Source organism: Pongo abelii, chromosome 1 (assembly GCF_028885655.2).
Source record: "Pongo abelii isolate AG06213 chromosome 1, NHGRI_mPonAbe1-v2.0_pri, whole genome shotgun sequence".
NCBI classification, from domain to species: domain Eukaryota; kingdom Metazoa; phylum Chordata; class Mammalia; order Primates; family Hominidae; genus Pongo; species Pongo abelii.
The window spans coordinates 213,849,529-213,876,829 of record NC_071985.2 but is presented as its reverse complement, the minus strand read 5'-3'; the positions used below and the strand labels follow the sequence as shown (position 1 = coordinate 213,876,829).

General features: G+C 50.5%; 1 protein-coding gene across 20 annotated transcripts in view; it reads right to left on the bottom strand.

Annotated features, from left to right (window-relative positions):
• Positions 1-578: 578 nt before the first annotated feature.
• The window catches only part of TMCO4 (transmembrane and coiled-coil domains 4), a 121,333-nt gene continuing 94,610 nt past the window's right edge, over positions 579-27,301 (bottom strand). For all 20 annotated transcript variants that reach the window (XM_063714619.1, XM_054540573.2, XM_063714615.1 and 17 more), the window contains 3 exons: positions 19,254-19,371; positions 12,915-13,032; positions 579-1,807 (listed from right to left, as the gene is read on the bottom strand). In XM_063714619.1, coding sequence (XP_063570689.1) covers positions 1,403-1,807; positions 12,915-13,032; positions 19,254-19,371 — 641 coding nt within the window. In that variant the 3' untranslated portion in view covers positions 579-1,402. The remainder of the gene's footprint in view (positions 1,808-12,914; positions 13,033-19,253; positions 19,372-27,301) is intronic.

Here is a 27,301-nt window from a genome sequence, read left to right as displayed (position 1 = left end):
TGGGTCTCGCTATGTTGCCCAGGCAGATCTCCAACTCCTGGCCTCAAGCAATCCTCCCACTTTGGCCTCCCAAAGTGCTGAGATTACAGGCGTGAGCCATAAATGTGTGTTGAATGAACAAATGAATACAAATGAATACACATGCACCTGAGCAGGCATCTGGCTCCTATGTTCTACGACTCTAATTTCTGCTGCCCTCCTCCCACCTCCCCCAGAGCTTGTCAATCCTTCCTCTGCCTGGGCCTTGATTTCTCCATCTGCACAACAAGGGTGCATTATCTCTGGCCCTGCCATTCAGGGACTGTGGGAGGAACAAAGAGGAAGGCTCTCACGGATGCTGACCCAGTGGCTTGGGACTTGGGCATTGGAGTCTGACATACAGGGGCCTGGAACTTGGCTCCATCATTAACCAGCTGTTCGGCCTTCAGCAGGTTACCTGATCTCTCTGAGCCTCAGTTTCCCCAAATATAAAATGAAGATAATAATAGTCCCTACCTCATAGGATTGCTGTGAATGCCAACTGACACAACCCAGGCAACCACTTGGTATGTGGTACATGCTCAAGAAGTAGTAGCTTCTTCTTCTTCTTATTATTTATTGCTGTTGTTATCCCCTCTGTTCCTGCTATAGGAAATTCTTTCCATGTAAAATTTATTCTTGTCCCCAGGCCTAGTTCACAGCCATACTGAATGCAATTCAGCATGTATTCACCATGCTCTGTTAGTTGTGTCCAGTTGTTGCATGATGGGGGAGCACACTCACATTGTGTCTGTGTGACTCATGTCCCTGGAGGTGTGCAGTGCACAGCCTACATGGCTGTACAGGGCAGACCTGATTGGATCTCCTAAGAGCAGGAGTGAGCTGCCCTCTTTGTACCTGCGCCTGCTCTGTTGCTGCCAGTTGATGGTGCCTGTCAGTTGGTGGGCAGCCCTGGAGCGTGGATGGAAGAGCAAGCATGCACCTGGTTTTATTGAGGCCAGCGGAGAGCTGGTGTGGGAGCCTCAGGCCCCAGAGAGCCCTCGGGACCTCCTGATGGACAGCCAGACTCCAAAGCCATGAGAAGAAGTACAGAAAGCCCACAGTTAGTTTCCAGTCCTGGGACTCTAACCTGTGCTTGGTGGACTCTAACCTGTGCTTGGTTGACTCTGCAGGTCTCTGATGAGGGGGTGGCTGCTCCCTGGTGGGGCTCCTCTGGGGACAGGCAGCTTCCCAAGGGTGGGCGTGTTCTGTCTTCCAAATTCCCCTTCCTTCCATTTCCTTTCCCTTTCAGTTCCAATTCCTTCAATTTAGGAAAGAGACCTGTGGAAATCCTGCACCTCCAGAGCTCCTGGGAGGAACCCGAGGGTATAAGAGAGAGCTGCATATGGAGATTGGGGAAGATGGCTCAGGTCCCCTGCTGTGGTCAGTCCAGCCCCGTGCTGGGGCCCTGGGTCTTGCAGGCACAATCAGGGCAGCCCAGTGGGTTGGGGTCCATGCCATGGCTGCAGATGGGGGGCCTTTCAGGGCTGGCAGCAGCAGGAAGGGAGGCCCCTTCAGATTGGTCCAGCCCTACCGGCACCTGGGCTTGGCTGTGGTCTGTGGACATGGCCGATTTGGAGGTGTCTTCGGATGTGGGACCCTGGGTTTGCCCAACCTGGTGGGGGGTCTCGCCTGATGAGGCAGCGGCTGCTGCCTGGCGAGGCTCCTCCAAGGGCAGGCAGCCTGGGGCCAGCAAGAGCCCCTTCTCGTCCCAGCCTGGCTTGGTGCGGATGCCCACGGCCTTCAGGATGGCATCCATCTGCTTGGCATAGTCCAGGTGGCCGCTGACCTGCAGGAGACAGTGAGTGAGCACCACGGTGGGTGTGCAGAGTCCAGCCTTCCCCAGGGACCTCCGGCCAAACTTCTGGGCCTCAGCCTTGCCCTGAGCATCCACAGCCAACCAATCACCGAACCCATGACTCCAGCCCTCCCCAGGGACCTCCGGCCAAACTTCTGGGCCTCAGCCTTGCCCTGAGCATCCACAGCCAACCAATCACCGAACCCATGACTCCAGCCCTCAGTGGCTCTCAAATCCAGAGTGGGTGGGAAGGCTCTATGTTCAAAGCTGTTCTAGAATTTGTTAAATAAAGATGAAGGATGTTTCTCTAAAAAATCTGGATCCTTTGGGGGCAGGAAGGAATATCCTGATAGACAGAAAGGTGTAGTAGAAGCTCTCGTTTTTTGTCTGAAGCATTTTTTTTTTTTTTTTTTTTTTTTGAGACAGGGTCTTGCCCAGGCTGGAGTGCCGTGGTGCAATCTTGGCTCACTGCAACCTCCACCTCCCAGGTACAAGTGATCTTCTTGCCTCAGCCTCCTGAGTAGCTGGGATTATAGGCTTGTGCCACCATGCCAGTAATTTTTTGTATCTTTAGTAGAGAAGGGGTTTCACCATATTGGCCAGGCTGGTCTCGAACTCCTGGCCTCAAGTGATCCACTGGCCTTAGCCTCCCAAAGTGTTGGGATTACAGGCGTGAGCCACTGTGCTCGGCAGCTTTTTTTTTTTTGTTTTTTTTAAGGGATGGGCTTTTCGTTAAAATAGCATGAGAAAAAAGAAAAATGAAAACAGAGAGACAGAGTGAGAGAGAGAGAGAGAGAGAGAGATATGGGTTCTCTCTCTCTCGTCCAGGCTGGAGTGCAGTGGTATAACCATAGCTCACTGCAGCCTTGACCTCCTGGGCTCTAGTGAGCCTCCCACCTCAGCCTCCTGAGTAGCTGGGATTACACGTGCATGCTACCATGCCTGGCTAATTTTTAAATGTTTTGTAGAGATGGAGTCTCCTATGTTGCCCAGGTCTTGAATTCTTGGCCTCAAGAAATCCTGCTGTCTCAGCCTCCCAAAGTGCTGGGATTACAGGCCTGAGGCACTGTGCCCAGCTGATGCCTGCAGCTCTAGGCTACTCCAGAAGGGCTCTGCTGCTCACTAGTTGTGACATCTTGGTCAGGCCCCTCTACCCCTCTACCCCTCTGGCTCTCAATTTCCTCCGCTGTAAAAAGGGGAACACAAGGGTAGTTTCACTAGAGGTTGGCTGTGAGGATTTTCCCTGGAAAAGTCCTCAAATTGGAAAGAAAGCTATGGCATAGACTGCAAGGTGCTGGCTACAACTCACTCTCCCATTTATTCTTTAGTCACAAGGACTCACATTTACAGCTGGGCACACTCCCCAGGCTTCCTTGCAGCTAGGAATAGCACTGTGACTAGTTTTGGCCCATGAGTCGAAGCAGTAGTGTGATGTGGTGTTCCTTGGAATTCTGTTTAAGAGGAGGAGTGCTCTTCTTTCCTCATGTCCTCTTTTCTGCTGGCTGGAATTCAGACAAGATGGCCAGAGCTTGAGCAGCCATCTTGGGCCATGAGTCAGCCCACTAAGGAAGGCAGAACAAGCAGCAAGAGGGAAATTTGGTCCTTGAAGACTGTGGAGTGGCACATCAGCCCTAAATGGCCTATTCTGATTTCTTTTATGTGACAGAATCAACCCTAGTGTATTTAAGACAGTTAGGCCAGGCACGGTGGCTCATCTCTATAATCCCAGCACTTTGGGAGGCCAAGGTGGGAAAATCACTTGAGCCCAGGAGTTTGAGACCAGCCTGGGCAACATGGGGAAACCCTGTCTCTACAAAAAAATACAAAAATTAGCTGGGCATGGTGGCGTGTGCCTGTAATTCCAGTGACTAGGTAGGCTGGGGTGGGAGGATGGCTTGAGCCTGGGAGGTTGAGGCTGCAGTGAGCCCTGATTATGCCGCTGCACTCCAGTTTGGGCGACAGAGCAAGACCCTGTCTCCAGAACAAACAAACAAACAAAACACACAAAACATTAGCACGGCCTCTGTTATATGGGCCTGTATCTTAACTAAGACAAAGGCCAAGAACTCAGAAGTGGCCACCCCCTTCATCAGAGTCATACGTTCATCCCATTTTTGTGTTGGGATGTGTCGGTGAGCGACAAGTAGGGGTGTGATTGAAATGCCTGATGCCTAGTTGTAATAATGGACAATGCCTGACACGTAGTAGGTCCTTAATACATTGCAGCAAATAAGCTTCTTGGATATACTCCTTTGCTAGGTGTCGGCTGCTCACTGTAGATGAAACCAAGCCACAGGGAGGTAAAGTGACTTACCCAAGGTCACACAGCTAGAACATGGCAGGGCTGGGATTTGAATCCAGGCCTGTTTCTTTTTTTTTTTTTTTTTTGAGACAGAGTCTCGCTCTGTCGCCCAGGCTGGAGTGCAATAGTGCGATCTTGGCTCACTGCAAGCTCTGCCTCCTGGGTTCATGCCATTGTCCTGTCTCAGCCTCCCGAGTAGCAGGGACTACAGGCACCCGCCACGGTTCCCCCTACCATGCCTGGCTAATTTTTTTTGTATTTTTAGTAGAGACAGGGTTTCACCATGTTAGTCAGGATGGTCTTGATCTCCTGACCTCGTGATCCGCCCGCCTCAGCCTCCCAAAGTGCTGGGATTACAGGCGTGAGCCACTGCGCCCGGCCATCCAGGCCTGTTTCTAAAGCCTGTTCTCTTCAGAGAAAATCAGCTGGGGAAGGAAGGAAGGTTAAAAATCATCCTCACTTTACAGAGAAGGGCAGCAAAGCCCAGAGAGTGGTGGCGGTTTGCTTAATGACACACAGTGTATGAACAGCAAAGTCTGGTGCTGAGCCTGAGATGCTGCCTGCAGAAGCTGCTCAGCCTGGATCTGCCCCTGAGATGGAGCCTCACGTTCTCCCCAGCCAGTCGAGGGGGCCTGCATTAGTGCCAAAGATGCGCACGAGACCGGATTTTCCTTTAAGGCGGAAGGGGAAGGCTTTCTTTTAAAAAAAGGACAGGAAAAACACCAGGGAGGCTGTTGTTGGGAATCTCAGAAAACAGCACAAAGACACTGCTGGTAACATCTGCATTTCCATTTGAATCGCAAATCACACTGCGTTATTCAAATGATTTTTCAAATCACGAAAAGACAATTCCCTGTACAGTTTTGTTATTTTCTCACCATTAGAATCTGCCCACCTCTTGTTCCTTTCCTCACGAATGCTTTTAAACAGATTCCAGGGAAAATATACACACGTGTATTCACACATCTAAGTGGTTTTCAGGGCCCTGGGCTCAGGGTGGCTATCAAGGCACAGCCAGTGCCCCTCTGCAGCAGGACACATGTTTAGTGGCTGCAGGGCCTGAGAAGGAACCTAAGTTTGGACTCTCTGAAAAGCTGGGGTACCAGCCTTGGCTCTGTCTCTTACCAGTAACTGGGCCAGTCCTCACAATTTCCTGAACCACAGCTTCCCCATATGTAAAATGGAGTCATGACCTTGAATGATTGCTGTGAGGAGTTCAAGGGCCTGGCACTTCACAGGAACTCAGAGAATGCCAGCTTTTGATATTATGTTCCTACATGATCCAAAACACTTTTTGTTTTTCTTAAATTTTTTTTTTGAGACGGAGTCTTGTCACCCAGGCTGGAATGCAATGGCATGATCTTGGCTCACTGCAACCTCTGCCTTCCAGGTGCAAGCTATTTTCGTGCCTCAGCCTCCCAAGTAGCTGGGATTACAGATGTGCACCACCACGCCCGGCTAATTTTTGTATTTTTAGTAGAGACGGTATTTCACCATGTTGGCCAGGCTGGTCTCGGACTCCCAACCTCAGGTGATCTGCCTTCCTTGGCCTTCCAAAGTGCTGGGATTACAGGCATGAGCCACCGCACCTGGCCTTTTAAATTTTAAATGTAGAGATGGGGACTTCTTATGTTGTCCAGGCTGGACTCAAACTCCTGGGCTCAAGAGATCCTCCTGCTTCAGCCTCCTAAATTGCTGAGACTATAGGCATGAGCCACCATGCCCTGCCCCAAACACTTTTAAAGAGACATTATGCAATTTGAGTCAGTGATACCTACCTAAAGGAGTTGCTGGGAAGAAATAATACAAACCATGAAGCACAGTGCCTGGCACCCCAGGAGCTACTCTGTAAATATGAGTTCCCTTACCTTAGTTTCCTAGAAGTTGGGGATGGAGGGTAGGGAGTTAGCTCGGCTGATCCATTTGGGAGCCCAAGATGGCTGCTCAAGCTCCAGCCATCACGTCTGAATTCCAGCCAGCAGAAACTTCAGACCCACAGGGACAAGTGATAACTGACTCCCTATACCTTTTTAATGTTGTAGATGGCTGGTGCCAGTGCTGGGTAGAAACAGGCCAGGAAGGAAGCGAGGTGTTTGTACCCACTGGCTGCAGCTGATACCAGATGGAAATTCCACTGAGTGCTGTCCTAGAACACACAGCTCTGGCCCTCCTCGACTACAAGTTGGTCTGGGTCTCAGGCAACCCTAGTCCCTGAGCCACCCCTCTGCAAAGACCCAGGGGAGCAGCTGCTGGGCAGAGCTCTGGTTTTATAGTTAGCTGGAGAGATGAGAGAAGAGGGGTGAGGCGGGTTGGGAAAGAGCCTCTTCTCAGCACCAGAAAGTTCTGGTGTAGCCAATACTAGGTGAAGATTCAGCCCCTGAACATCTCCCAGGCTGTCTTGATTGAATCTGCCAGCCGCCTGGATACATGCTGGATGTGACTGACGTGCAGAAGACTTCCGTGGCTTCCCGGGCTGGCAGGGGCCTCTGTGGACACCCTGTGACTGCACTCATAACCCGTCATTGTCACATGCTCATGAGGTTGCGTTCCTTGATAAACTGTGAGCGCAGGGGAGCAGGGACCACTTCTCACTCACCTCTGTGCCCCACAGCCAGCCCTGCGCATCGTGGGGGCTCGGTGGGGACCAGATCCCCGCAGGTACAAATGGGGCCCAGCCCTTCCTGTTTCCTGCCTCAAAAGACACCCCAACTTACCCAAACAGAGGCTGCCATCACCCACCTCTGCCTGCCCCAGTGACTCCTTCCAAGCCCATCAGGCCCCTTTGGGTTCTTTCACTTCTTGGACCTCAATTTCCTCATGCATAAAATGAGGCTAATAAAGAGACCTATACCACGTGGGCTGGCTGTGTGGCTTTGATGAGATAATACATGTAACAGGCTTATTGGCACAGGGTTAGAGGCCACTACCGGAAGCTACAGAGATGTGTGAATGCAAGCAGTACCGAGGCAGTGGTGAAGAGCCCAGGTTCATCCGGCTCTACCACTCACGTGCCGTGGCACCGCCTGCAGCCTCAGTTTTCACATCTGTACAACGGGTTACTACCACTATGCAGGACCTCTATGAGGATCAAATGACTTATCCCCGTAAAACATGTGAGTTGTTGGCTACTGTGGTTATTATCGAGTATCTACTTTGTGCCAAGCCTTTTGCTAAGTTCTAGGCCACCTGGCATTTCCGCTGAGTCTTGCCGTGGGTTGGATCTCTGCACCCCAGAAGCCTCATGAGTTGGTCCCTGGGGTGGCAAATCCCCCATCCACTGTAACCCTGTCCCTGTGAGGAGAGACTGAGGGGCAGGAGTGCAGCTTCATTCACCCCAGAGATGCGCCCTGCCTGCGACAGGCCCAGCCCAGTGGGATGATCACAAAGGGCCCTGCTGCGTGGTTGGTCCAGCAGGGAGAAGACAGGTCCTGTGGGTCTCTGTTGGGAGCAGAGGGTGGCCAGCATTTCCCCAACAGCAGTAATGAAACCTCCCTTGCCAGCAACTTCTCTAGCAAAGCGTTTTCAAGGAAAACAGGAGGCCAGCACAAAGGCAGTGCTAATTACCTCTAATTACCCAGAAGAGGAAAGCACTGTTTTTTGTGATGTACTCCTAATGTGATAAAGAATTATTATTAGGCAGGAGCTGGGAAGCTGCCACGAAGACAGTCTGAGGAGGGAGCGGAGTCTCCAAAACTGCTGGTCCCAGAGGCAAAAAACCTGGGGTGGTGGCAGGGGCAGGCCAGGAGGGACTAGGATTAAAGGAGGGCCTACTATGCACCAAGCATCTTACATGCGCTGCCCTGGAAGTTAGGCATTTCCACCATTTCCTAGATGAGGACACTGAGACACAGAGAGGTTAAGTAACTGGCCCAAGGTCACACAGCCAGTAAACCAGTGGCAGCGCCAGGATTCTAAGCCATGCCTCTCTGGTGCCAAAGGCTGTGCTCTTCCTACCATATCCCATTCCCAGTAGAAATCAGATCTTGTGAGGGCTTATGCCACATTAAAAGCTACTTTCTTCAGCAGATGCTTTTTATCTCTGATTCTTCTGGCAAAGGGAGACTCCTGGGGTGCTGAGGCACAAAGTCCCTGCTCCCTTTCACTCCATTCAGGGTGCAGGCACCTTGAATAGGACAGAGAGCCTTGGACACGGGTCAGAAGGCATCAGCTCTGAGTCCTGTTGATAGTGACAGGAGGCAGCCAAATGCCTAGGCAGACAGGGGCGGGTCCCGGGTGAAACCCCACCTTCAAACCAAAAAAACAGCCCGAAGGCTGAAAGACCGGACTGCTGGTCCCAGATGAAACCCGCGACCCAGAGTGAGAACTTCTGTTCCTGTTTGCCCACCCTTCCCCTATTCTGAGCCCATAAAAGCCCCAGACTCAGCCACATTGTGGGAGCTTTCCTGCCTTTGGGTAGGGGAACCACCCCGACATCCTCTCTCTGTGGAAAGCTGTTTCATCACTCAATAAAACTCCCCACCTTGCTCACTCTTCAATTGTCAGCATGTCCTCATTCTGCTTGGATGCTGGACAAGAGCTCAGGACCCACCGAGTGTGAGTACCCTGAAAGGCTGTCACACTGGCCTTTTGCCCTCACCAATGGAGGGCAGCTGCCCTACGTGATGGGGCCAGGGGCCGACTGAGCTGTTAACACACCACCGTCCATTGGGCTGTCGATGGCAGAACTAAAACTGCTAATTAGCACACTAACGCCCCCTCTGGGGCTTCAGGGTCACGGGTATCCCTGCCTGGGTGCTGCCACGTTCCCCTTGAGGCAACATGCCTGGTCTGGCCACAGGCCCTGCATGGAGCTTGCTCCTGTGTCAGCATTTGGAGAGGTCAGCCAGACCCCGCACTCGCTTGTTCATGTGCTTCTTCCTGCAAGGGGCTGAGTGTGGCGGACTCAGCAGACGGGGCACCCCTGCTGCAAGTGTGGTGGACTCAGCAGACGGGGCACCCCTGCTGCAAGTGTGGCGGACTCAGCAGACGGGGCACCCCTGCTGCAAGTGTGGCAAAGGGGCCGAGAGAAAATTCCTGTTACTGTGGTTTGCTGGTCTTGTGACTCAGTTTACCTCATTCCCACAGGGAAGTGGGCAGCACAGCTTCCAACCTGGGTTCAGAGTCCAGACCTACAACTCTGGCTATGACTCCATGCTCCCAGGTCTCAGTTTCCCAATCTGTGATCTGGGGATGCTTAATACCTCCTCTAGGGAGTTGTGAGGTTTACAGAATATGAGCCAAGTCTATCTGTGAAGATTCCTTTTTTTCTTTTTTTGAAACACAGTCTCGCTCTGTCACCCAGGCTGGAGTGCAGTGGCACCATCTCAGCTCACTGCAAGCTCCGCCTGCTGGGTTCATGCCATTCTCCTGCCTCAGCCTCCTGTGTAGCTGGGACTACAGGCACCCGCCACCATGCCCAGCTAATTTTTTGTATTTTTAGTAGAGACGGGGTTTCACCGTGTTAGCCAGGATGGTCTCGATCTCCTGACCTCGTGATCTGCCCGCCTCGGCCTCCCAAAGTGCTGGGATTACAGGCGTGAGCCACTGCGCCTGGCCCCTGTGAAGGCTCTTTAACTAGGAGCAACCAGTTTCATAAATGGATGAGTCTAGAAATGACTCTTAATCTACCCCAGCCCCCAAAGCTCCCAGTTAGGAAGGCACAGGGTGGCTTCATTTGTGATCCTCTGGTGGGTTAGGAATTGTGTCTTAGGGCCCTGGGAGTTTAGGGGTGAAGATACAAGTGAGAATGAACTGACCCCAGCAACCTGGTGTCAGGCCGGGTGAGAGGCCTGGGTGACCTTTGGGCAGGGACATGGCTGACAGACTTCATGGACAGTGGCACCTGGTGATTTTTTTGTGCAAGAATTCCCCCATGTTATCAAATGCTCAGTCAAGTCTCAAAAAACATGCAGCCCAGTGTGAGCCACACTACGGTGCCAGGGGTGGATCCAGGGCCTAGCTTCATCGGCCATTGAGACACAGTGGTAGAGTGTCAGAACAGGCAGCTGCTGATGCTGAATGGGGAAGCCAGAGTGCCCCTCAAGTCTGGGGATTTTTAGATGCCCAGAAAGGAGTCTAGTCTGCCTGCAGGAAGGAGCTGCTCAAATGACCATTAGTGGAAACTGGGTGATATGGTTTAACTGCGTCCCCACCCGAATCTCATCTTGAATTGTACTCCCATAAATCCCATGTGTTGTGGGAGGGACCCAGTGGGAGATAACTGAATCACGGGGGTGGTTTCCCCCAACCTGTTCTCATGGTAGTGAATACGTCTCTGAGAGCTGATGGTTTTATAAGGGGAAACCCCTTTCACCTGGCTCTCATTCTCTCTCTTGCCTGCCGCCATGTAAGACGTGCCTTTCACCTTCCGCCATGATTGTGAGGCCTCCCCAGCCATGTGAAATTGAGTCCATTAAACTTCTTTTTCTTTATAAATTACCCAGTCTTTATCAGCAGCGTGACAATGGACTAATACACTGGGTTACATGTGGGAAGCACTTGGCACTTGATAAATGGCAGCCAACAGCATAATAACTAGAAACCAAAGATTTTGTTCTCAGGGTCCCCTGATTGCTGAAGTTGGCTTGTGCTTGTAGTTACAGCTTATTCCTTATTCCTCCCCTCCCCGCCTCCCACTATGGAGCACCTCTCCCACTGTTTCTCATATCTACCTGGGCTGGGGCTACATCTATTGGCTTCAGACCTGGGTTTGAGTCCTGCTTTGCCATGTTTCAGCAGTGTGACCCTGGAACGTCTATAAGCCTCAGTGACCTTGTCTGTACAATGGGGACAGTAATGTCTGTAAAAGGCTTAGGGCAGGCTGGGCGTGGTGGCTCATGCCTATAATCCCAGCACTTTGGAAGGCCAAGGCAGGTGGATCACCTGAGGTCAGGAGTTTGAGAACAGCCTGACCAACATGGCGAAACCCTATCTCTATTAAAAGTACAAAAACAAAACAAAACAAAACAAAAGAATTAGCTGGACATGGTGGCAGGTGCCTGTAATCCCAGCTGTTTGGGAGGCTGAGGCAGGAGAATTGCTTGAACCCGGGAGGCGGAGGTTGCAGTGAGCCGAGATCGCGCCATTGCACTCCAACCTGGGCGACAAGAGTGAAACTCCATCACAAAAATATAAATAAATAAATAGGATTAGGGCGGAGCCAGGCATAGAGTGAGTGTCCACATGGGAAACTATTAATTCCCTAGGATAGCATGTGGTAGATGAACGAGGTTCTTTCAAGTCTAAAAAAACTGAAGTTGGTTGGGCGCGGTGGCTTATGCCTGTAATCCCAGCACTCTGGGAGGCCAAGGTGGGTGGATTGCTTGAGCTCAGGAGTTCAAAACCAGCCTGGGCAACATGGTGAAATCTCGTTTCTACCAAAACTACAAAAAAATTAGCTAGATGTGGTGGTGCACACCTGTGGTCTCAGCTACTCAGGAGGCTGGGGCAGGAGGATCACTAGAGCCTGGGAAGCAGAGGGTACAGTGAGCCGAGATTGTGCCACTGCACTCCAGCCTGAGCGAGACCCCATGTAAAAAAAAAAAAAAAAAAAAAAAAAAAAAAAAAGGCCAGGCCAGGCATGGTGGCTCATGCCTATAATCCCAGCACTTTGGGAGGCTGAGGCAGGCAGATCACCTGAGGTCAGGAGTTCAAGACTAGCCTGAATAACATGGTGGAACCCCATCTCTACTAAAAATACAAAAATTAGCCAGGCATAGTGGCAGGCGCCTGTAATCCCAGCTACTCGGGACACTGAGGCAGGAGAATGGCTTGAACCGGGGAGGCGGAGGTTGCAGTGAGCTGAGATCACACCATTGCACTCCAGACTGGGCAACAGAGTGAGACTCCATCTCAAACAAAAAAAAAAAAAAGAAAAAGAAAAGAAATTCAAGTTGGGTTTGTGTGGCTGCCCAGCAGGTGCCCTCCCACCCCATTCACTGCAAGAATTCTTTCTGACTCCAGCCTAGTTTTAGCTGCATGGGAACCCTTAGGAGTATGTTTAAAATGTGGACTCATGGCTCTGCCCCTAGAGACTGATGTAGAAGTTTTGGGCAGTGGGGCGCTGGGCTCTGCATTTTAAAGATTCCCCAGATGTCCCGCTCTGTATCCCATCTTTCCACAGCCTGGCAGACAGGTGCTTCTGCTTTTGGTCTAGCGTAAAGCCCTCCACCTGTGTCCCCTGCTTGTTCCAGCTGCTTCTCGCAGAAACATACAGTCCTGACTAGTGAGCAGAGATGGGGCTGCTGGGGATCCCTGGGTGGGGGGTACTCAGGAGTGGGGAACGGCAGTAATACAGGAGCAAGAGTGAGGGTTCTGGAGTTCAAATCCAATCCTGGTCCTGTTAATTGCTAGTTGTATATCTGTGTGTGTTTTTGCTTTTTAGAGACAGGGTTATGCTCTGATACCCAGGCTGCAATGCAATGGCATGATCACGGCTCACTGTAGCCTCAATCTCCTAGGCTCAAGTGATCCTCCCACCTCAGCCTCCCGAGAAGCTGGGACTACAGGCACGCACCACCACGCCCAGCTAATTTAAAAACTTTTTATAGAGATAGGGTTTTTGCCATGTTGCCCAGGCTGGTCTTGAATTTCTGGGCTCAAGGGATCTGCCCTCCTGGGCCTCCCAAAGTGCCGGGATTACAGGCATGACCCACTGCACCTGCTCCAAATAAATTCTTATGATCTTTCTCCTGTGGCGTGGAAAAGGCTGGGGCCACTGTCTCCAGGGGACAGGGGTGGCTGGGCTGGAGCAACTAAGCAAACGCAAAGCCCCAGGAGGAACAGGCCAACACTCACCACAGAGGTCAGGTCCACGTTCTCCACCCTCCTGTCCTGCAGCAGCACGGGCTGTAGGCCGGCGACGCGGAGCTGCACCGAGGACGTGCGGTACACGAAACTCAGCAGCCAGTCTCCCCTGTGGGAGGGTAGAGAAGCGTGTGAACGTTAGCACCAGCCTCGGACAGCCCGAGGACAGGACGGGCCAGGCTGCCTCCTGGGGAAGCCAGGTGGGAATGGAGCTTCTGTGGGAAAACAGGGCCCCTGATTGCACGGTGGAGATGCAAGATGAAGCAGCCACAGCTGATGCTTTTGGAGCCTGGCCTGGGTGCCAGGCATGGTGCACAGGGCTATGCACAAGCACCAGGTAGCTCCATGAAGGCTGTCTGCTTTGTTCCCAGCTGGGTCTCCAGAGCTAAGAACAGTGTCTGGCATGCAATACAGGAATATCTGCTGAATGAATGAATGAATGAGGAATCTGGATAAAGTTCTCAAAAAGTCACCATGTGACTCAGGAGAGCTACTCCCAGCTCGGGAAAGGTGGCTTGTCCAGGGCTCCCTGGAAAAAGAAAAGCAGAGAAGGTCCACCTGTGAGGAGGGGAGGAGCTCTGGGGTCTAGGTGACCTATCTGTGAGTTGGAGGGACCAGCTTGGCCTTCCCAGGACAGGCTCAGCCCAGGCTGCAGGTCCTCCCTGCCCTCAGGCAGCAGAGGAGGCGAGGGTGGTTGTCCAGGCAGTCACAGTGCCAGGAACATTCCTCTACTTTCAGGGGTGCTGTGACCCCACTCCGTGAACCTGGCCCCAGCCAAACACTGCCCCTACACTATCCAGAAGAAATTACCTTGGACCCTCTGCTGCCCATTGCTTCAGATGCAATGAGCACTGTCTACAGAGGAGATGGTCTGAGGGGCCCCTTGAGGCAGCCTTCCCTTGCAAACCCTTGAACTGTCCTGGGATGCAGCTGGGCCATCCCAGAGCCATGCCCTTGGGCCTTGCTGCCCAGCAAGTCTGTGCACAGGCAAGCTTCTGTTTTCCCCTCTGCACCCCAGGCTCGGATCCAACTCAGCCCATCCTGCTGTCTTTTATGTGGACCAAATACATGGCGTTATTTTTGCATACTTCTTGATCTGAAAGAAGGGCCCTCCCTCACTGTAGGGGGGTAAGAATGGCTGAGAGATAGGAGGCCGGGGCTGGAATCCTGGTGGCCCTGTCTATGTGCCCTGCTGTGTGACCACAGGCAAGTCCCCCACCTGTCTGGGACACAGGGTGTGGTGGTGCTCTCTGGGCTCCTCCAAGTTCTGACCCTCTGTGGTCTCTGAGCACGTGGGTTTGTGAGTGCGTACCACTCTGAAAACCCCCAGGAGAACTGGGTCTCTGAGCTGAGGGGTCCTCTACAGACTCTCCTGCTATGTCCCAAAGTGAGCTCATCTGTCCCTAACTCCTTCCCCACTGTCATCTGCCCAGTCCTTCAAGTAGAAACCAATGTCTTGGGTGCCTCCTTCCTATGGCCAACGTATCAGAGTCCTCCCAATTCTTCCTCCCCTCTCCCCTCCAATACCTGCCCCTTGTAGTCCAGCCCTGAGAGCAGGCAATCCTCCCTCCCCGCCCCATGGATGAATGCAATGGCCTCCTCACCCCACTCCCTGCTCCTGACCTCACATACCTTGAGCCACTGGAGTCTTCCTAAAACACCCGTCTGACCACCATGCTCCCTTAGAAGCAGACCATGGCCCTCCATTGCCACTGGAGTCTTCCTAAAACACCCGTCTGACCACCATGCTCCCTTAGAAGCAGACCATGGCCCTCCATTGCCTGTGAGTTTTCTCATCTAGACAATTCCTTCAGTCCCTCCAGAGAGCAATGCTTTCAGGTCCTGATGATTATCTTAATATTGAGGGTCCAAGAAGCACTGTCTAAGAACGGATGGTTGCAGGGCGCGGTGGCTCATGCCTGTAATCCTAGCATTTTGGGAGGCTGAGGTGGGAGGATTGCTTGGGCCCAGGCATTTGAGACCAGCCTAGGCAACACAGGAAGATCCCATCTCTGCAAAACACACAAAAATTAGCTGGGCGTGATGGTGTGTGCCTGTGGTCCCAGCTACTTGGGAGGCTGAGGCAGGAGGATCATCTAAGCCCAAGGCAGTTGAGGCTGCAGTGAGCCATGGTTGTGCCACTGCACTTCAGCCTGGGCAACAGAGTGAGACCTCGTCTCAAAAAATAAAAAACAAAACAAAAGGATGGCTACAGGGAGAAAAGGGACATCAATTCAAGTTATTTTATTGAACTATTCATAAGAATCCAGTGCATCAAATACTGGATATGAGGATGGTCAGGAAATGTGTCCAATACAGCTGGGTATAAATGAGCAAAGACAGCATCACTCCTCCAAAATTATTTCTGTTGTAATTATGACAACATTTTAGTTAAAATATGAATTACATGTATTTATACACATGTAGGGGCAGAGCAGGAACACAGATAAGAAGGTTCTGTACCCTCTCACTGTGCTGAGCAAACCATGGGCCTTCACTGGCATTCAAGACCTTCTCCACCTGGCTCTGGACCACACAGAGCCAGGTTCATTTCCTGCCTTGTCAATTATGAGCTGTGTGACCTTGGACAGGTTGCTTGACCTTTCTGAGCCTCAGTCTCCTCAGGGTATCTTAGCTCTCAGCATTGGCAGGAGCATTAACTGAGGCGGGACATGTATAAACAGGTGCTCAGGGAGCCTCAGGCATGACTATTAGCGCCTGTGCTGGACGTGTGTGTGCTGTGCCGCCTCTCTCTGGTTCAGTTTGTGCTTCCAGTCTCTGATGGGTTCCTATATCCATCCTTTCAAAATTCACCTTGGACATCCCCTCCTCCAGGGAGTGCCCCTGGGCCTCTCCATCCACTACTATATATATATGTTTTGAGACAGGGTCTTGCTCTGTTGCTCAGGCTGGAGTGCAGTGGCACAATCTTGGCTCATTGCAGCCTCTGCCTCCTGGGCTCAAGCCATCCTCCCACCTCAGCCTCCCAAGTAGCTGGGACTACAGGTGTGCGCCACCATGCCTGGCTAATTTTTGTATTTTTTTGTTTGTTTTTGTTTTTGTTTTTGAGACAGCCTCGCTCTGTTGCCCAGGCTGGAGTGCAGTGGCACGATCTTGGCTCACTGCAGCCTCTGCCTCCTAGGGTCAAGCCATCCTCCCATCTCAGCCTCCCAAGTAGCTGGGACTACAGGCGTGAGCCACCATGCCTGGTTAACTTTTGTATTTCTTTTGAGACATAGTCTCGCTCTGTTGCTCAGGCTGGAGTGCAGTGGCTCGATCTTGGCTCATTGCAGCCTCTGCCTCCTGGGCTCAAGCCATCCTCCCACCTCAGCTTCCCAAGTAGCTGGGACTACAGGTGTGCGCCACCATGCCCGGCTAATTTTTGTATTTTTTTTTTTTTTTGTGGAGACAGGTTTTGCCATGTTGTTCAGGCTAGTCTTGAACTCCTTCCTGGGCTCAAGTGATCCTCCTGCCTCGGCCTCCCAAAGTGCAGGGATTACAGGTGTGAGCCACTGCGCCTGTCCTCCATCCAAAATGACTAATCATTCACCCCTTGTGTACCTGGTACTTGTTCCTTTTATGATGTTTGCCACACGTCCTCCTGTGTTTCCCCTTTTCTAGAAAAGCAGAGAGCTCCCTGAGGGCAGGCCTGTGCCTTAGTCATCCCTGTATCCTGAGCTGAACCGGGAACTCACTGCCACTCTCTCCCAGGCCCTCCAGCCAATGCTGATGTGCAAGCCCCAGGCTGAACAACTGCCACCTGCTGAAGGCAGACATGGCTCACTCACCAGGCCTCGAGCCACCTGTGGGCAGGGGTCCTCCCTGCTCCTGCCGTGTGAGTCATCCCTTCCTCACACGGCACCTGGGGCAGAGCCCACAGGGTGGCCTCTTTTCCTGGGTTACAAGGAGCCTGCCTGAGGACTCAGAATGTAGCCATCTCACGGTGGGGTGAGACAGGCCTGAGCTCATATCCTGGGTCTGCCTGTAGGACCCTGGGCAAGTCACTTGCCCCTTTTTGAGCTTCACTTCCTCAGGGATGTGACAGGCAGCAGTGCTATCCCCCCAGCTAGCTTCCAGAAGGTTCGTGAATAGCCCAAGTAAGGGAATGGATTTACAAAGAGCTTTATTAATGTAATTTACACATGAGTAAACTTGTGTAGTTGGGTAGGGTTGGCCTGAATCCCCATCCCTCTCACCCTCCATGTTTATGTTCTCAGCAACTAAAAGGCCTTTGGAGGCCAAGAATCTGAACTCCTGGCTGATGCTTAATTTAACCAAAGAACTACAGTTGTTTTGATCTACACTCTCTCTCCCCCTTCCCTCCTTCCCTTTCTTCTCCCTTCTCCTCTTTCTCCTTTCTCTCCATAAAGAGATGGCCCAGGATCTCACAAAATAATTGAAAACCAAGTGTATGCGTCTCAGATTCTCAACAGAATAGATGGGTTTAATAAGATTTTGCTGAGTTCCCACTGCACACATGCAATTTTAATTCTTTCCCTTTGCTGTTTATAAAAAGTACTAAAAAATCATGTGCGGCGGGGTGCAGTGGCTCACGCCTGTAATCCCAGCACTTTGGGAGGCCGAGATGGGTGGATCACGAGGTCAGGAGATTGAGACCATCCTGGCTAACACGGTGAAGCCCCGTCTCTACTAAAAATACAATAAATTAGCCAGGCGTGGTGGCGTGTGCCTGTAGTCCCAGCTACTCGGGAGGCTGAGGTAGGAGAATGGAATGAACCCGGGGAGTGCAGCTTGCAGTGAGCTGAGATTGCAACACTGCACTCCAGCCTGGGTGACAATGTGAGACTCCATTTCAAAAAAAAAAAAAAAAAAGTCACGTGCTATGTAAGTATGCCAAGTAATAAACATTATAACTGTTATCATTTATTGGGCACCTACTAAGTGCCAGTTCTTCTGTTTCATAATGTCATTTAATCTTCCCAGAACCTCTGTACAGGAGGGACTATTATTCCTATTTTATAGGTGGGGACACTGAATTCAGGGAAGTTGTTTGTCTAAACCCATTCAAAAGGTAAATGGCAGAGGGAAGATGTTAACCTAGGACTGTCTTGCATCAAAGGCTTTGTCCATTCCTTATCTTTTTCTTATTTATATATATATATTTTTTGAGATGGAGTCTTGCTCTTGTTGCCCAGGCTGGAGTACAGTGGTGCGATCTTGGCTCACTGCAACCTCTGCCTCCCAGGTTCAAACGATTGTCCTGCCTCAGCCTCCCACCATGCTGCCTGGCCTAAGGTTGGTGCTCACTGAATTTGCTGAATGAATATCCCAAGTGATTGATGATGATGAATGAAAAAAATGGTGACATCGCCTGTCATTCACAAAGCATGTATCTACCATGCACACACATACACACATGTGCACATGGGCAATCATGTGCACATGTGCATGTACATACATACAAATACACACACGTACAGCTCTGTAAATCCTTCAAGCATCATCACAACTCTGAGAGCAGTTGCTACCAGTATCCCTCTTTTACTGATGGAGAAACGAAGGCGGGCATTAGAACCCAGGCCTGTGTGCTTCCAAATCAAGAGCCTTAAACATTGTTGCTCTGAAAACACCTTTGCTTCATCCAGAGGCTGGATGGATGGGGCTTCTTCTCAGGCCAATCTTAGAGGGCTCAGTTTTGGGTTTCATCTTCCCTCCTGCCCCAAAGTCTGAATCACAGCTTTGGCCGAAACCCCGCAGGTCCTCCTTCTCAAACCCCAAACAAGGGTTGCTTCCTTTCTAGCCCCGCAGCCGCCAGCCTTCACAGGCCCCCTCCTCTGGCTGGAGGGTCTGTCACCCTGTTTGGGTACAGGCTCCTGCACGCCGTCGGTCTCCTGTTCTAGCACCCTGCCCTGCCTCCAAGGCAGCAGTCAGAAAGCTCAGCCTAGGCCCCTCCAGCCCCTCCCTCCACCGCCAAAGACTAACATAGAAGCCTCTTAGACCTTGTTCAAAGACCTCCCTGTGGCCCAATCTTTGTTTTTCAGTCTGTGTCCCACTCGCCCACATCCCTACCCCCAGCTCCAACCAGGCCAAGCCGCCCCAGCCTCTCCTGTCATCCTGCTGCTCTCAGGCCTGACACAGAAACATCTTCTCAGAATCCCCCCTGCTATCCATCATGCTACTGGAGGGCCGCTTCCCAGATCAGATCACCAGGCCTGGGCCTGCTCCTAACAGGGACGGTGCCCGGTCGGTTCCTGGGATCTTCCAGGACAGGGATTAGGTCTCAAATATGTGTCCCCAACACAGAGCCTGGGCATACTAAGTGCTCAGTAAGCATTGTCACTTCCCCGCTGGCACGAGGTTTGGACAGACCTGCAGTAGCCATTGATGATCCTCCCGGACACCACCTTCCGGAAAGGCTCCCAATGCTTGGCTTCTCCCTCCACAGGCGCACCCAGCAGGACGACGTCCTCGATGATTCCTTGGCAATCTGGCAAAAGACCCCAGAAAAGGCCGTCAGTGTCCCTGGCCACAGTGGGTGCTGGGAGGGACTCCAACAGCAGTGGAGGAGATGAATGTCACACACATACACATGCACACACGTGAACATGGACAATCATGTGCAAATGTGCATGTACACACATGCAAACATGCAAACACATGCATGGATAGGCATGGAGGCTTGTACCTACTGAGTTCTAGAACCTGAATCAAGCCTCTTATATGTCTAATCTATTCCTTCAAAGGATCATTACAACATTTTATTTATTTTATTTTATTAATTATTTATTTTTTGAGGTGGAGTCTCGCTCTGTTGCCCAGGCTGGAGTGCAGCAGCACGATCTCAGCTCACTGCAACCTCTGCCTCTGGGTTCAAGCAATTCTCCTGCCTCAGTCTCCCAAGTAGCTGGGATTACAGGCACGTGCCACCATGCCTGGCTAATTTTTTGTATTTTTAGTAGAGATGGGGTTTTACCATATTGGCCAGTCTGGTCTCGAACTCCTGACCTCAGGTGATCCACCAGCCTTGGCCTCCCAAAGTACTGGGATTACGAGCGTGAGCCACTGCAGCCAGCCTCGTTTTCCCCATTTTAGAGTTTAGGAAAACCAAAGATATCTGCAAGATCACATGGCTAATAAGTTCCAACACAGCCTGAGTTGGAACCCAGGTCTCTCTCCACCACCCATGAAGCTCACACCAGCCATGGACTACGGATGGATGTCTTCCTTTAGAAGAGACTAACGGGCCCCGCATCATCTTGCATGCCAGGTGGGAGACACCAATATCTTCCCCTGCAAAAGGTTCCCTGGGATCTGTGCAGACTGGTGGGAAGAGGGGGGTGAAGAGGAGATGGGGTGAGTAGGTCCTGGGGTCAGGGAGTGCACTCGTCAGCTGCATCGATCTAATGATTCAGGAAATATTTCAGGTCAGGGCTATTCAAAGTGCAGTCTGGGCTGCGGGCGGTGGTTCACCTAGTGTTGGTAATCTCAGCATTTTGGGAAGTCGACGCATAAGGATCGCTTCAGCCCAGGAGCTCAAGACCAGCTTGGGCAACATAGTGAGACCCTTGTCTTTTATTTATTTTTATTTATTTATTTTTTTGAGACAGAGTCTCGATCTGTAGCCCAGGCTGGAGTGCAGTGGCGCCATCTCTGCTCACTGCAAGCTCCGCCTCCCGGGTTCACACCATTCTCCTGCCTCAGTCTCCCGAGTAGCTGGGATTACAGGTGCCCGCCACCACACCCAGCTAATCTTTTGTATTTTTAGTAGAGACAGGGTTTCACCGTGTTAGCCAGGATGGTTCCGATCTGCTGACCTCGTGATCCGCCCGCCTCAGCCTCCCAAAGTGCTGGGATTACAGGCGTGAGCCACCGCGCCTGGCCGAGACTCTTGTCTTTACGAAAAAAAAAAAAAAAAAAAAAAAAGTCAGGGCCCGGCACAGTCGCTTATGCCTGTAATCCCAGCATTTTGGGAAGCCAAGGTGGGTGGATCACTTAAGGCCAGGATTTACAGACTAGCCTTGCCAGCATGGCAAAATCCCGTCTCTACTAAAAATACAAAAATTAGCTGGGTGTGGTGGCAAAAGCCTGTAATCCCAGCTATTTGGGAGGCTGAGGCGAGAAAATTGCTTGAGCCTGGAGGCAGAGGTTGCAGTGAGCTGAGATTGGGCCACTGCACTCCAGCCTGGGCCACCGATTGAGACTCTGTCTCAAAAAGAAAGAAAATTTAGCTGGGTGTGGTGGCGCACACTGTAGTCCCAGCTACACCTACTTGGGAGGCTGAGGCAGGGAGATTGCTTGAGCCCAGGAGTTTCAGGCCACAGTGAGCTATGATCACACCACTGCACACCAGCCTGGGTGACAGAGCCAGACCTTGTATCAAAACAAACAAGCAAACAAACACCAAAGTGCAATCCAATTGTTCTGTAAGTACAGAAATAGAGAAGCAACATGTCTTTTAAAATCTTGCTGCAGATTGGAAACCAGTAGTTCCCAGATGGGCATGTGGACCAGGCTCGGAGAAACACTGCTCTGGACAAACGAGAGGTGCAAATGCACCCCTCCCCCAGCCTATATCCCATCCTCTGCTTTATTTTTCTCCTTGTCACACATTATTGTTTCTCACCTGTCTCCTCCTCTAACATGGAGGTTCAATGAGGGCAGGCACTCCAGTGCCTTATTCACAACACCGGTTACAGATTTGGTGCTCAATAAAGATTTGAATGAATGAATGAATCAGTGAATAAATGTCTGTCTCTATCAGGAAAACCAGTTTACGGGCTTTGACATCAGGTTCAAATCCCAGCTTAGCCACTTCTGAGCTATGTGACTTGAACCAAATCATGTAACTTCTCCAAGCCTAAAAGAGGATGATGATGCTGGCCTTACAGGGTCTTTATGAGGATTAAGTCACATGGGAAAAACCCCAGCATAGTGAATACATGGTGGGAGTTTGTGCGCCCCACTGGCCTGCCTGGCCCCTTGCCTCCCCCTTGTGGCACTCCCTTCCCTTCCCTTCCCTTTTCCCTTCCCTTCCCTTTCCTTCCCTTCCTTCCTTCCCTCCTTCCCTCCTTTCTTTCCTTTCTCCCTCCCTCCTTCTTTTCTTTTCTTTCTTTCTTTCTTTTTCTTTTCTTTTTTTTTTTGACAGAGTCTCACTCTCACCCAGGCTACAGTGCAGTGGTGCAATCTTGGCTCACTGCAACTTCCACCTCCCAGGTTCAAGCGATCCTCCTGCCTCAGCCTCCAAAGTAGCTGGGACTACAGGCAGGCACCACCACGCCTGGCTAATTTTTGCATTTTTAGTAGACATGGGGTTTCGCCATGTTGGCCAGGCTGGTCTCAAACTCCTGACCTCAGGTGATCCATCTGCCTCGGCCTCCCAAAGTGCTGGGATTACAGGCTTGAACTACCACGCCCGTCCAGCTCTTTCTTATGGTCTGAGTTCCCTCACACACCAGGAAGCCGCACACTCAGTTCCTTGCTGGGAAATGTTCCCGGCTGGGACAGCTTCGACCAGCTCTGCTACTCTTTTGCTGAGCGACACAGGACAGACAGCTCCCTCTCTCTGGGCTCCAGTTTCTAACCAGAGTGCTTTCAGTGGTTTTCCTTTTGGGCTTCCATGTCAGAGTTTGTCTGAATACAGGGTTCCAGGCTGATAAGAGTTTGAAAACCCTTGTAGTACCAAGCTCTCTGAGTTCCCCTCTGGCTCTGAGATTAAAAGACTCCATAGCACAGAACTCTGATTTTGCTCCTTTTGTTTCCAGGACAATGATAATCTGGCAGAAGAATTTAAAGCTTCAGTAAGCTGACAGTTTGTGGTGAATAGCAAGGATGGCTCAGATATCCCTCTAACATAAAGGATACTTCAGGTGCTTTTGTTGTTGGCAAGGCTGTTGCTGAAAAGGCCCTTAGAGACCAACGCGATTTCCCTTGGAAGACGAGGAAACAGGGTCAGAGAGGGGATGGGGCTTGCCCAAGGTCACACAGCCAATGAGAATAAGCCTGGGACCAGAACGCAGACTGCACGCATTGCTGCTGGTCCCTGGGCCTTTCTCTCTGCTGTCTGCAATAACAGTGTGCACAGCAAACATATGCGGGTTATCGTTGCACCCACAGTGCCAAATGGTTGTGGACCCAGGGATAACCATGAGCTCAGCAGCTTTCTCTGGGGGCCGGCCATTCAGGGCGCCTTCTCTGCCCGGCAGAGTCTGCCCTGCTAAGAGCTGGGGCTGCTTTTCGAGCCTTGGTGCGGCTGCTTGCAGGGCTGGGACCCCTTGTGGCCAGCGGTGGTAATAGCAGCATTCCTGAGCCAGTCAGGATCCACGGACAGCTGTCAGGAAAACCTAAAAAAGGGAGCTGCCTGTGACCCTGAACTGAGACACGTAGTTGAACCCCATAAAATAGTCCCGAGCACAGCCAAACCAAGCTGGCAACACATTTACACATCTCTGAAGCTGCGCTGGCAGCTGCCTAGCTGGGGCCCTCCCCCTTTCCTCCTTAGACCACTGCCACGCCCAGATGTATCCTTAGATTTTAAAGATTTGCTCTCTGTGTGGCTGCTGACCTGGAGATAAGCTACGTGGCAGGCTCTCAGCAATGCATGGTGTTAGCTAAGGGTGGTTGGCAAGAACCACCTTAGACCAGGGGTGTCCAATCTTTTGGCTTCCGTGGGCCACACTGGAAGAAGAATTGTCCTGAGCCACACATAAAATACACTAACACTAGGCAAGCACCGTGGCTCACACCTGTAATCCCAGCACTTTGAGGCAGGTGGATCACTTGAGGTCAGGAGTTTGAGACCAGCCTGGCCAACATGGCAAAAACCCGTCTCTACTAAAAATACAAAAATTAGCCAGGCGTGGTGGTGGGTGCCTGTAGTCCCAGCTACTCGGGAGGCTGAGGTAGGGGAATCGCTTGAACCCAGGAGGCGGAGATTGCAGTGAGCCAAGATGGCGCCACTGCACTCCAGCCTGGGTGACAGAGACAACTCCATCTCAAAAATAAATAAATAAATAAATAAATAAACAAATAAATAAAAATAAATTAACACTAACAATAGTCGATGAGATAAAAAAATTGCAAAAAAACCCACAAACTCATAATGTTTTAAGAACGTTACTAATTTGTGTTGAGCTGCATTCAAAGCCATCCTGGGTGGCATGTGGCCAGCAGGCCACTGGTTGGACAAGCTGGCCTTAGACCCACCCAAGGTAGATGTGGATAGGCAGTCAGAGCCCATTACCACCTGACTGTTCCTAGAACGGGATGGTGCAGGAGGGGAAACCTATTTAGGTTAGGAAAAAGACGATACTGGCTGCTGTCATAGCTGCTGGAAAGGAAAAAAAAAAACAGTCAAAATCACTGTTTGGAAAAAAAAAACAGTCAAAATCACTGTTTGGTTCAAAACCTTATAATACTAGAAGAATTCAGCCTTCTAGGTAAACTAAGGAAAATCCTCACTCAGGTACCACTTTTTAATTTAATTTAATTTTTTTGAGACAGGGTCTCCCTCTGTTGCCCAGGCTGGAGTGCTATGGTGCAATTGTGGCTCACTGCAAAGCCTTGACCTCACAGGCTCAAGTGATTCTCCTGCCTCTGCCTCCCAAGTAGCTGGGACTACAGGTGTCTGTCATCATCACACCTGGCTGATTTTTTAAATTTTAGTAGAGATGAGGTCTTGCTATGTTGCCCAGGCTGGTCTCAAACTCCTGGACTTAGGTAATCCTCCCACCTTAGCCTCCTAAAGTGCTGGGATTTACAGGAGCGAGCCACCGCATCTGGCCCAGGTACCACTTGTAGTGTCAAGCAAGTCCCTTCCACAGGGACAGAAAATCCTTCAGCTCATCATGCGGATTCAGTGTAGAATGCCTCCCTTTTTCAAGACTGACAAAAGAAACTGGGATTTAAACATTTCAATAATAATGGATATAAGAAGACCTCACTGCCCTTTTACTGCAGGGACAATGAGTGTTTGTTGAAACATGTTTGGGATTTATTCCTACTGCTACCATCAGCTTTTCTTCTTGTAAATTTTCAAGGCATTAAGAGAGCCCTATATAGCTTTAGAAATATTCAGACTTTTTATGTAAAAGAGGGCAGGGATTAACTTCAAGTTCAGGAGTCGAGTCATAGACATGTAGAGCGTTTATGCTTGCATTTCTCATTTTTAAACAGTTCTCGCTAAGTTATTAATACCCTATTTTTACTGTGAGAGCTGAAGTCCTTTCATCCTATTATAACTTTGGCATTAAGGCAGTTCCAAACCTGCAGTAGTTGGAAAAGCTTCATCAGTCATGTCTTTATCCCTCAGCTCTTAGAACTTATTGTCATTCACATGTGCCGTGAAAAAAATGTTTCTTTCCAACACTTTCTTTGCTTCTACCTCTTATTGCTATTTTTAACACAGGAGCCCAGCTGATCCCTTCACATTGTAAGTCATAGGCATGAGATGTCTTTTTAGGGTGATGGAAATGTTCTAAAATTGGGTTTGGTGATGACTGCACAGCTCTATATATGTCCTAAAAATCATTAAATTGTGCATTTAAAATGGGTGGGTCTTGTGGTACATAAATTATACTGCAGTAAAGTCAGATCATGTCATCTTCATGCTTAAAAACCTCCCAGGGGACCCATCTCTCATGGAGTCAAAGTTAAAGTCATTGCAACAGCCTCGAAGCCCTGCCTGACCTTCCCTTCGTTCTCTGTGCTCCAGCCACACTGGCCTTGCTGTTCCCTCTTTGAAATGGTTTGGATGTTTGTCCCCTCCAGATTTCATGCTGAAATGTGATGTGGGGCCTGGTGGGAGGTGTTTGGGTCATGGGGGTGGATCCTTCATAAATGGCTTGCTACCCTCCTCTTGGTGATGGGTGAGATCTCAGTCTATTAGTTCATGAAAGATCTGATTATTTAAAGTCTGGCAGCTGGGCACGGTGACTCACACCTGTGTTCCCAGCACTTTGGGAGGCCAAGGTGGGAGGATTGCTTGAGGCCAGCGGTTTGAGATCAGTCTGGCCAACATGGCAAAACCCAGTCTCTACTAAAAACACAAAAATTATCCTGGGGTGGTGGCACATGTCTGTAATCTCAGCTTCTTGGGAGGCTGAGGCAGGAGAATCACTTGAACCTGGGAGGCGGAGGTTGCAGTGAGCCGAGATCGCACTACTGTACTCCAGTCTGGGCAACAAGAGCGAGACTCTATCTCAAAAAATATATAACCCCTCGAAGTCTGCCTGAGCACATGCCACATGCAGGTTTAGGTGCATGCCCAGCCTTCTCGATTGTATTAGTCCATTTTCACACTGCTAGAAAGACCTACCTGAGACTGGGTAATTTATGAAGAAAAGAGGTTTATTTGACTCACAGTTCTACAGGCTTAACAGGAAGCATGACTGGGAGGCCTCCGTAAACTTACAATCATGGCGGAAGGTGAAGGGGAAGCAAGCTTGTCTTCCCATGGTGGAGCAGGAGAGAGAGTGAAGGGGAAGTGTGACACACCTTTAAGCAATCAGATCTCGTGAGAACTCACTACCGTGAGAACAGCATGGAGAAATCTGTCACTATAATCCAATCACCAATCGCCTCCCACCAGGCCTCTCCTTCAACACAGTGGGATTACAACGCCACATAAGATTTGGGTGGGGACACAGAGCCAAACCATATCACTTGTATAAGGGTAAACAATTCTACTCTGGGGGTTCGGGACAGCCTAGTTTTGTTAGAGGCTATTGTAGGGAAGACTACAATGGTACTGTCACATGCTGAACCATTCTGAATGCTTCCAGACAGCATCCTCAGAAGAGGAAAAAGAAAGTTCAAAGGTCAAAGACCCCCAGAATTTAGATAATTCAGTTTCTATCTTGTGAATTGCTCTTGTCATGTTTTCAGCAGCTCACACTGGACTCCTGAGATGGTGCTTTACCACTTGGTACCCCTAAAAGTCTGGAAATTATCTTAGCTTTTCAAAAAAAATAAAAAATAAATAAATAAATTAAAAAAACCCAAGAGCTGAGAATGGACAGCTTCGTCACAGCAGGAAATTTCAGCTCACACTATAGCCTTGGTCTCAAAAATTGTGTTTAAATTAAGTTTTTTGTGAAACTAAACTTTCTTAAAATGCACCAAGTGGGGCCAGCCCTTCCAAAGGGCCCCACAGAGAACACTTTTGGACAGTGTGAAGCCTTTGCCAGTGGGAATCAGGTGAAGGTCCCAGCTTCACCTTTGTCATTTCCCCCTTTCCACACAGTGAGCTTCCTTAAAGTGAGGCAAACCCTCGCAGAGTTTTCTGTTATCCTAGGGCCGGCTCCTTTAGCTGCCACTCAGAAATCTCATCAAACAGCTGGGAAGGCAGCACCGCTCACTCCCACATGCCTGTCATGCTGTCAGTAATGAGATTCTTCTGGGCTGCAAAGACCAAAGAATCA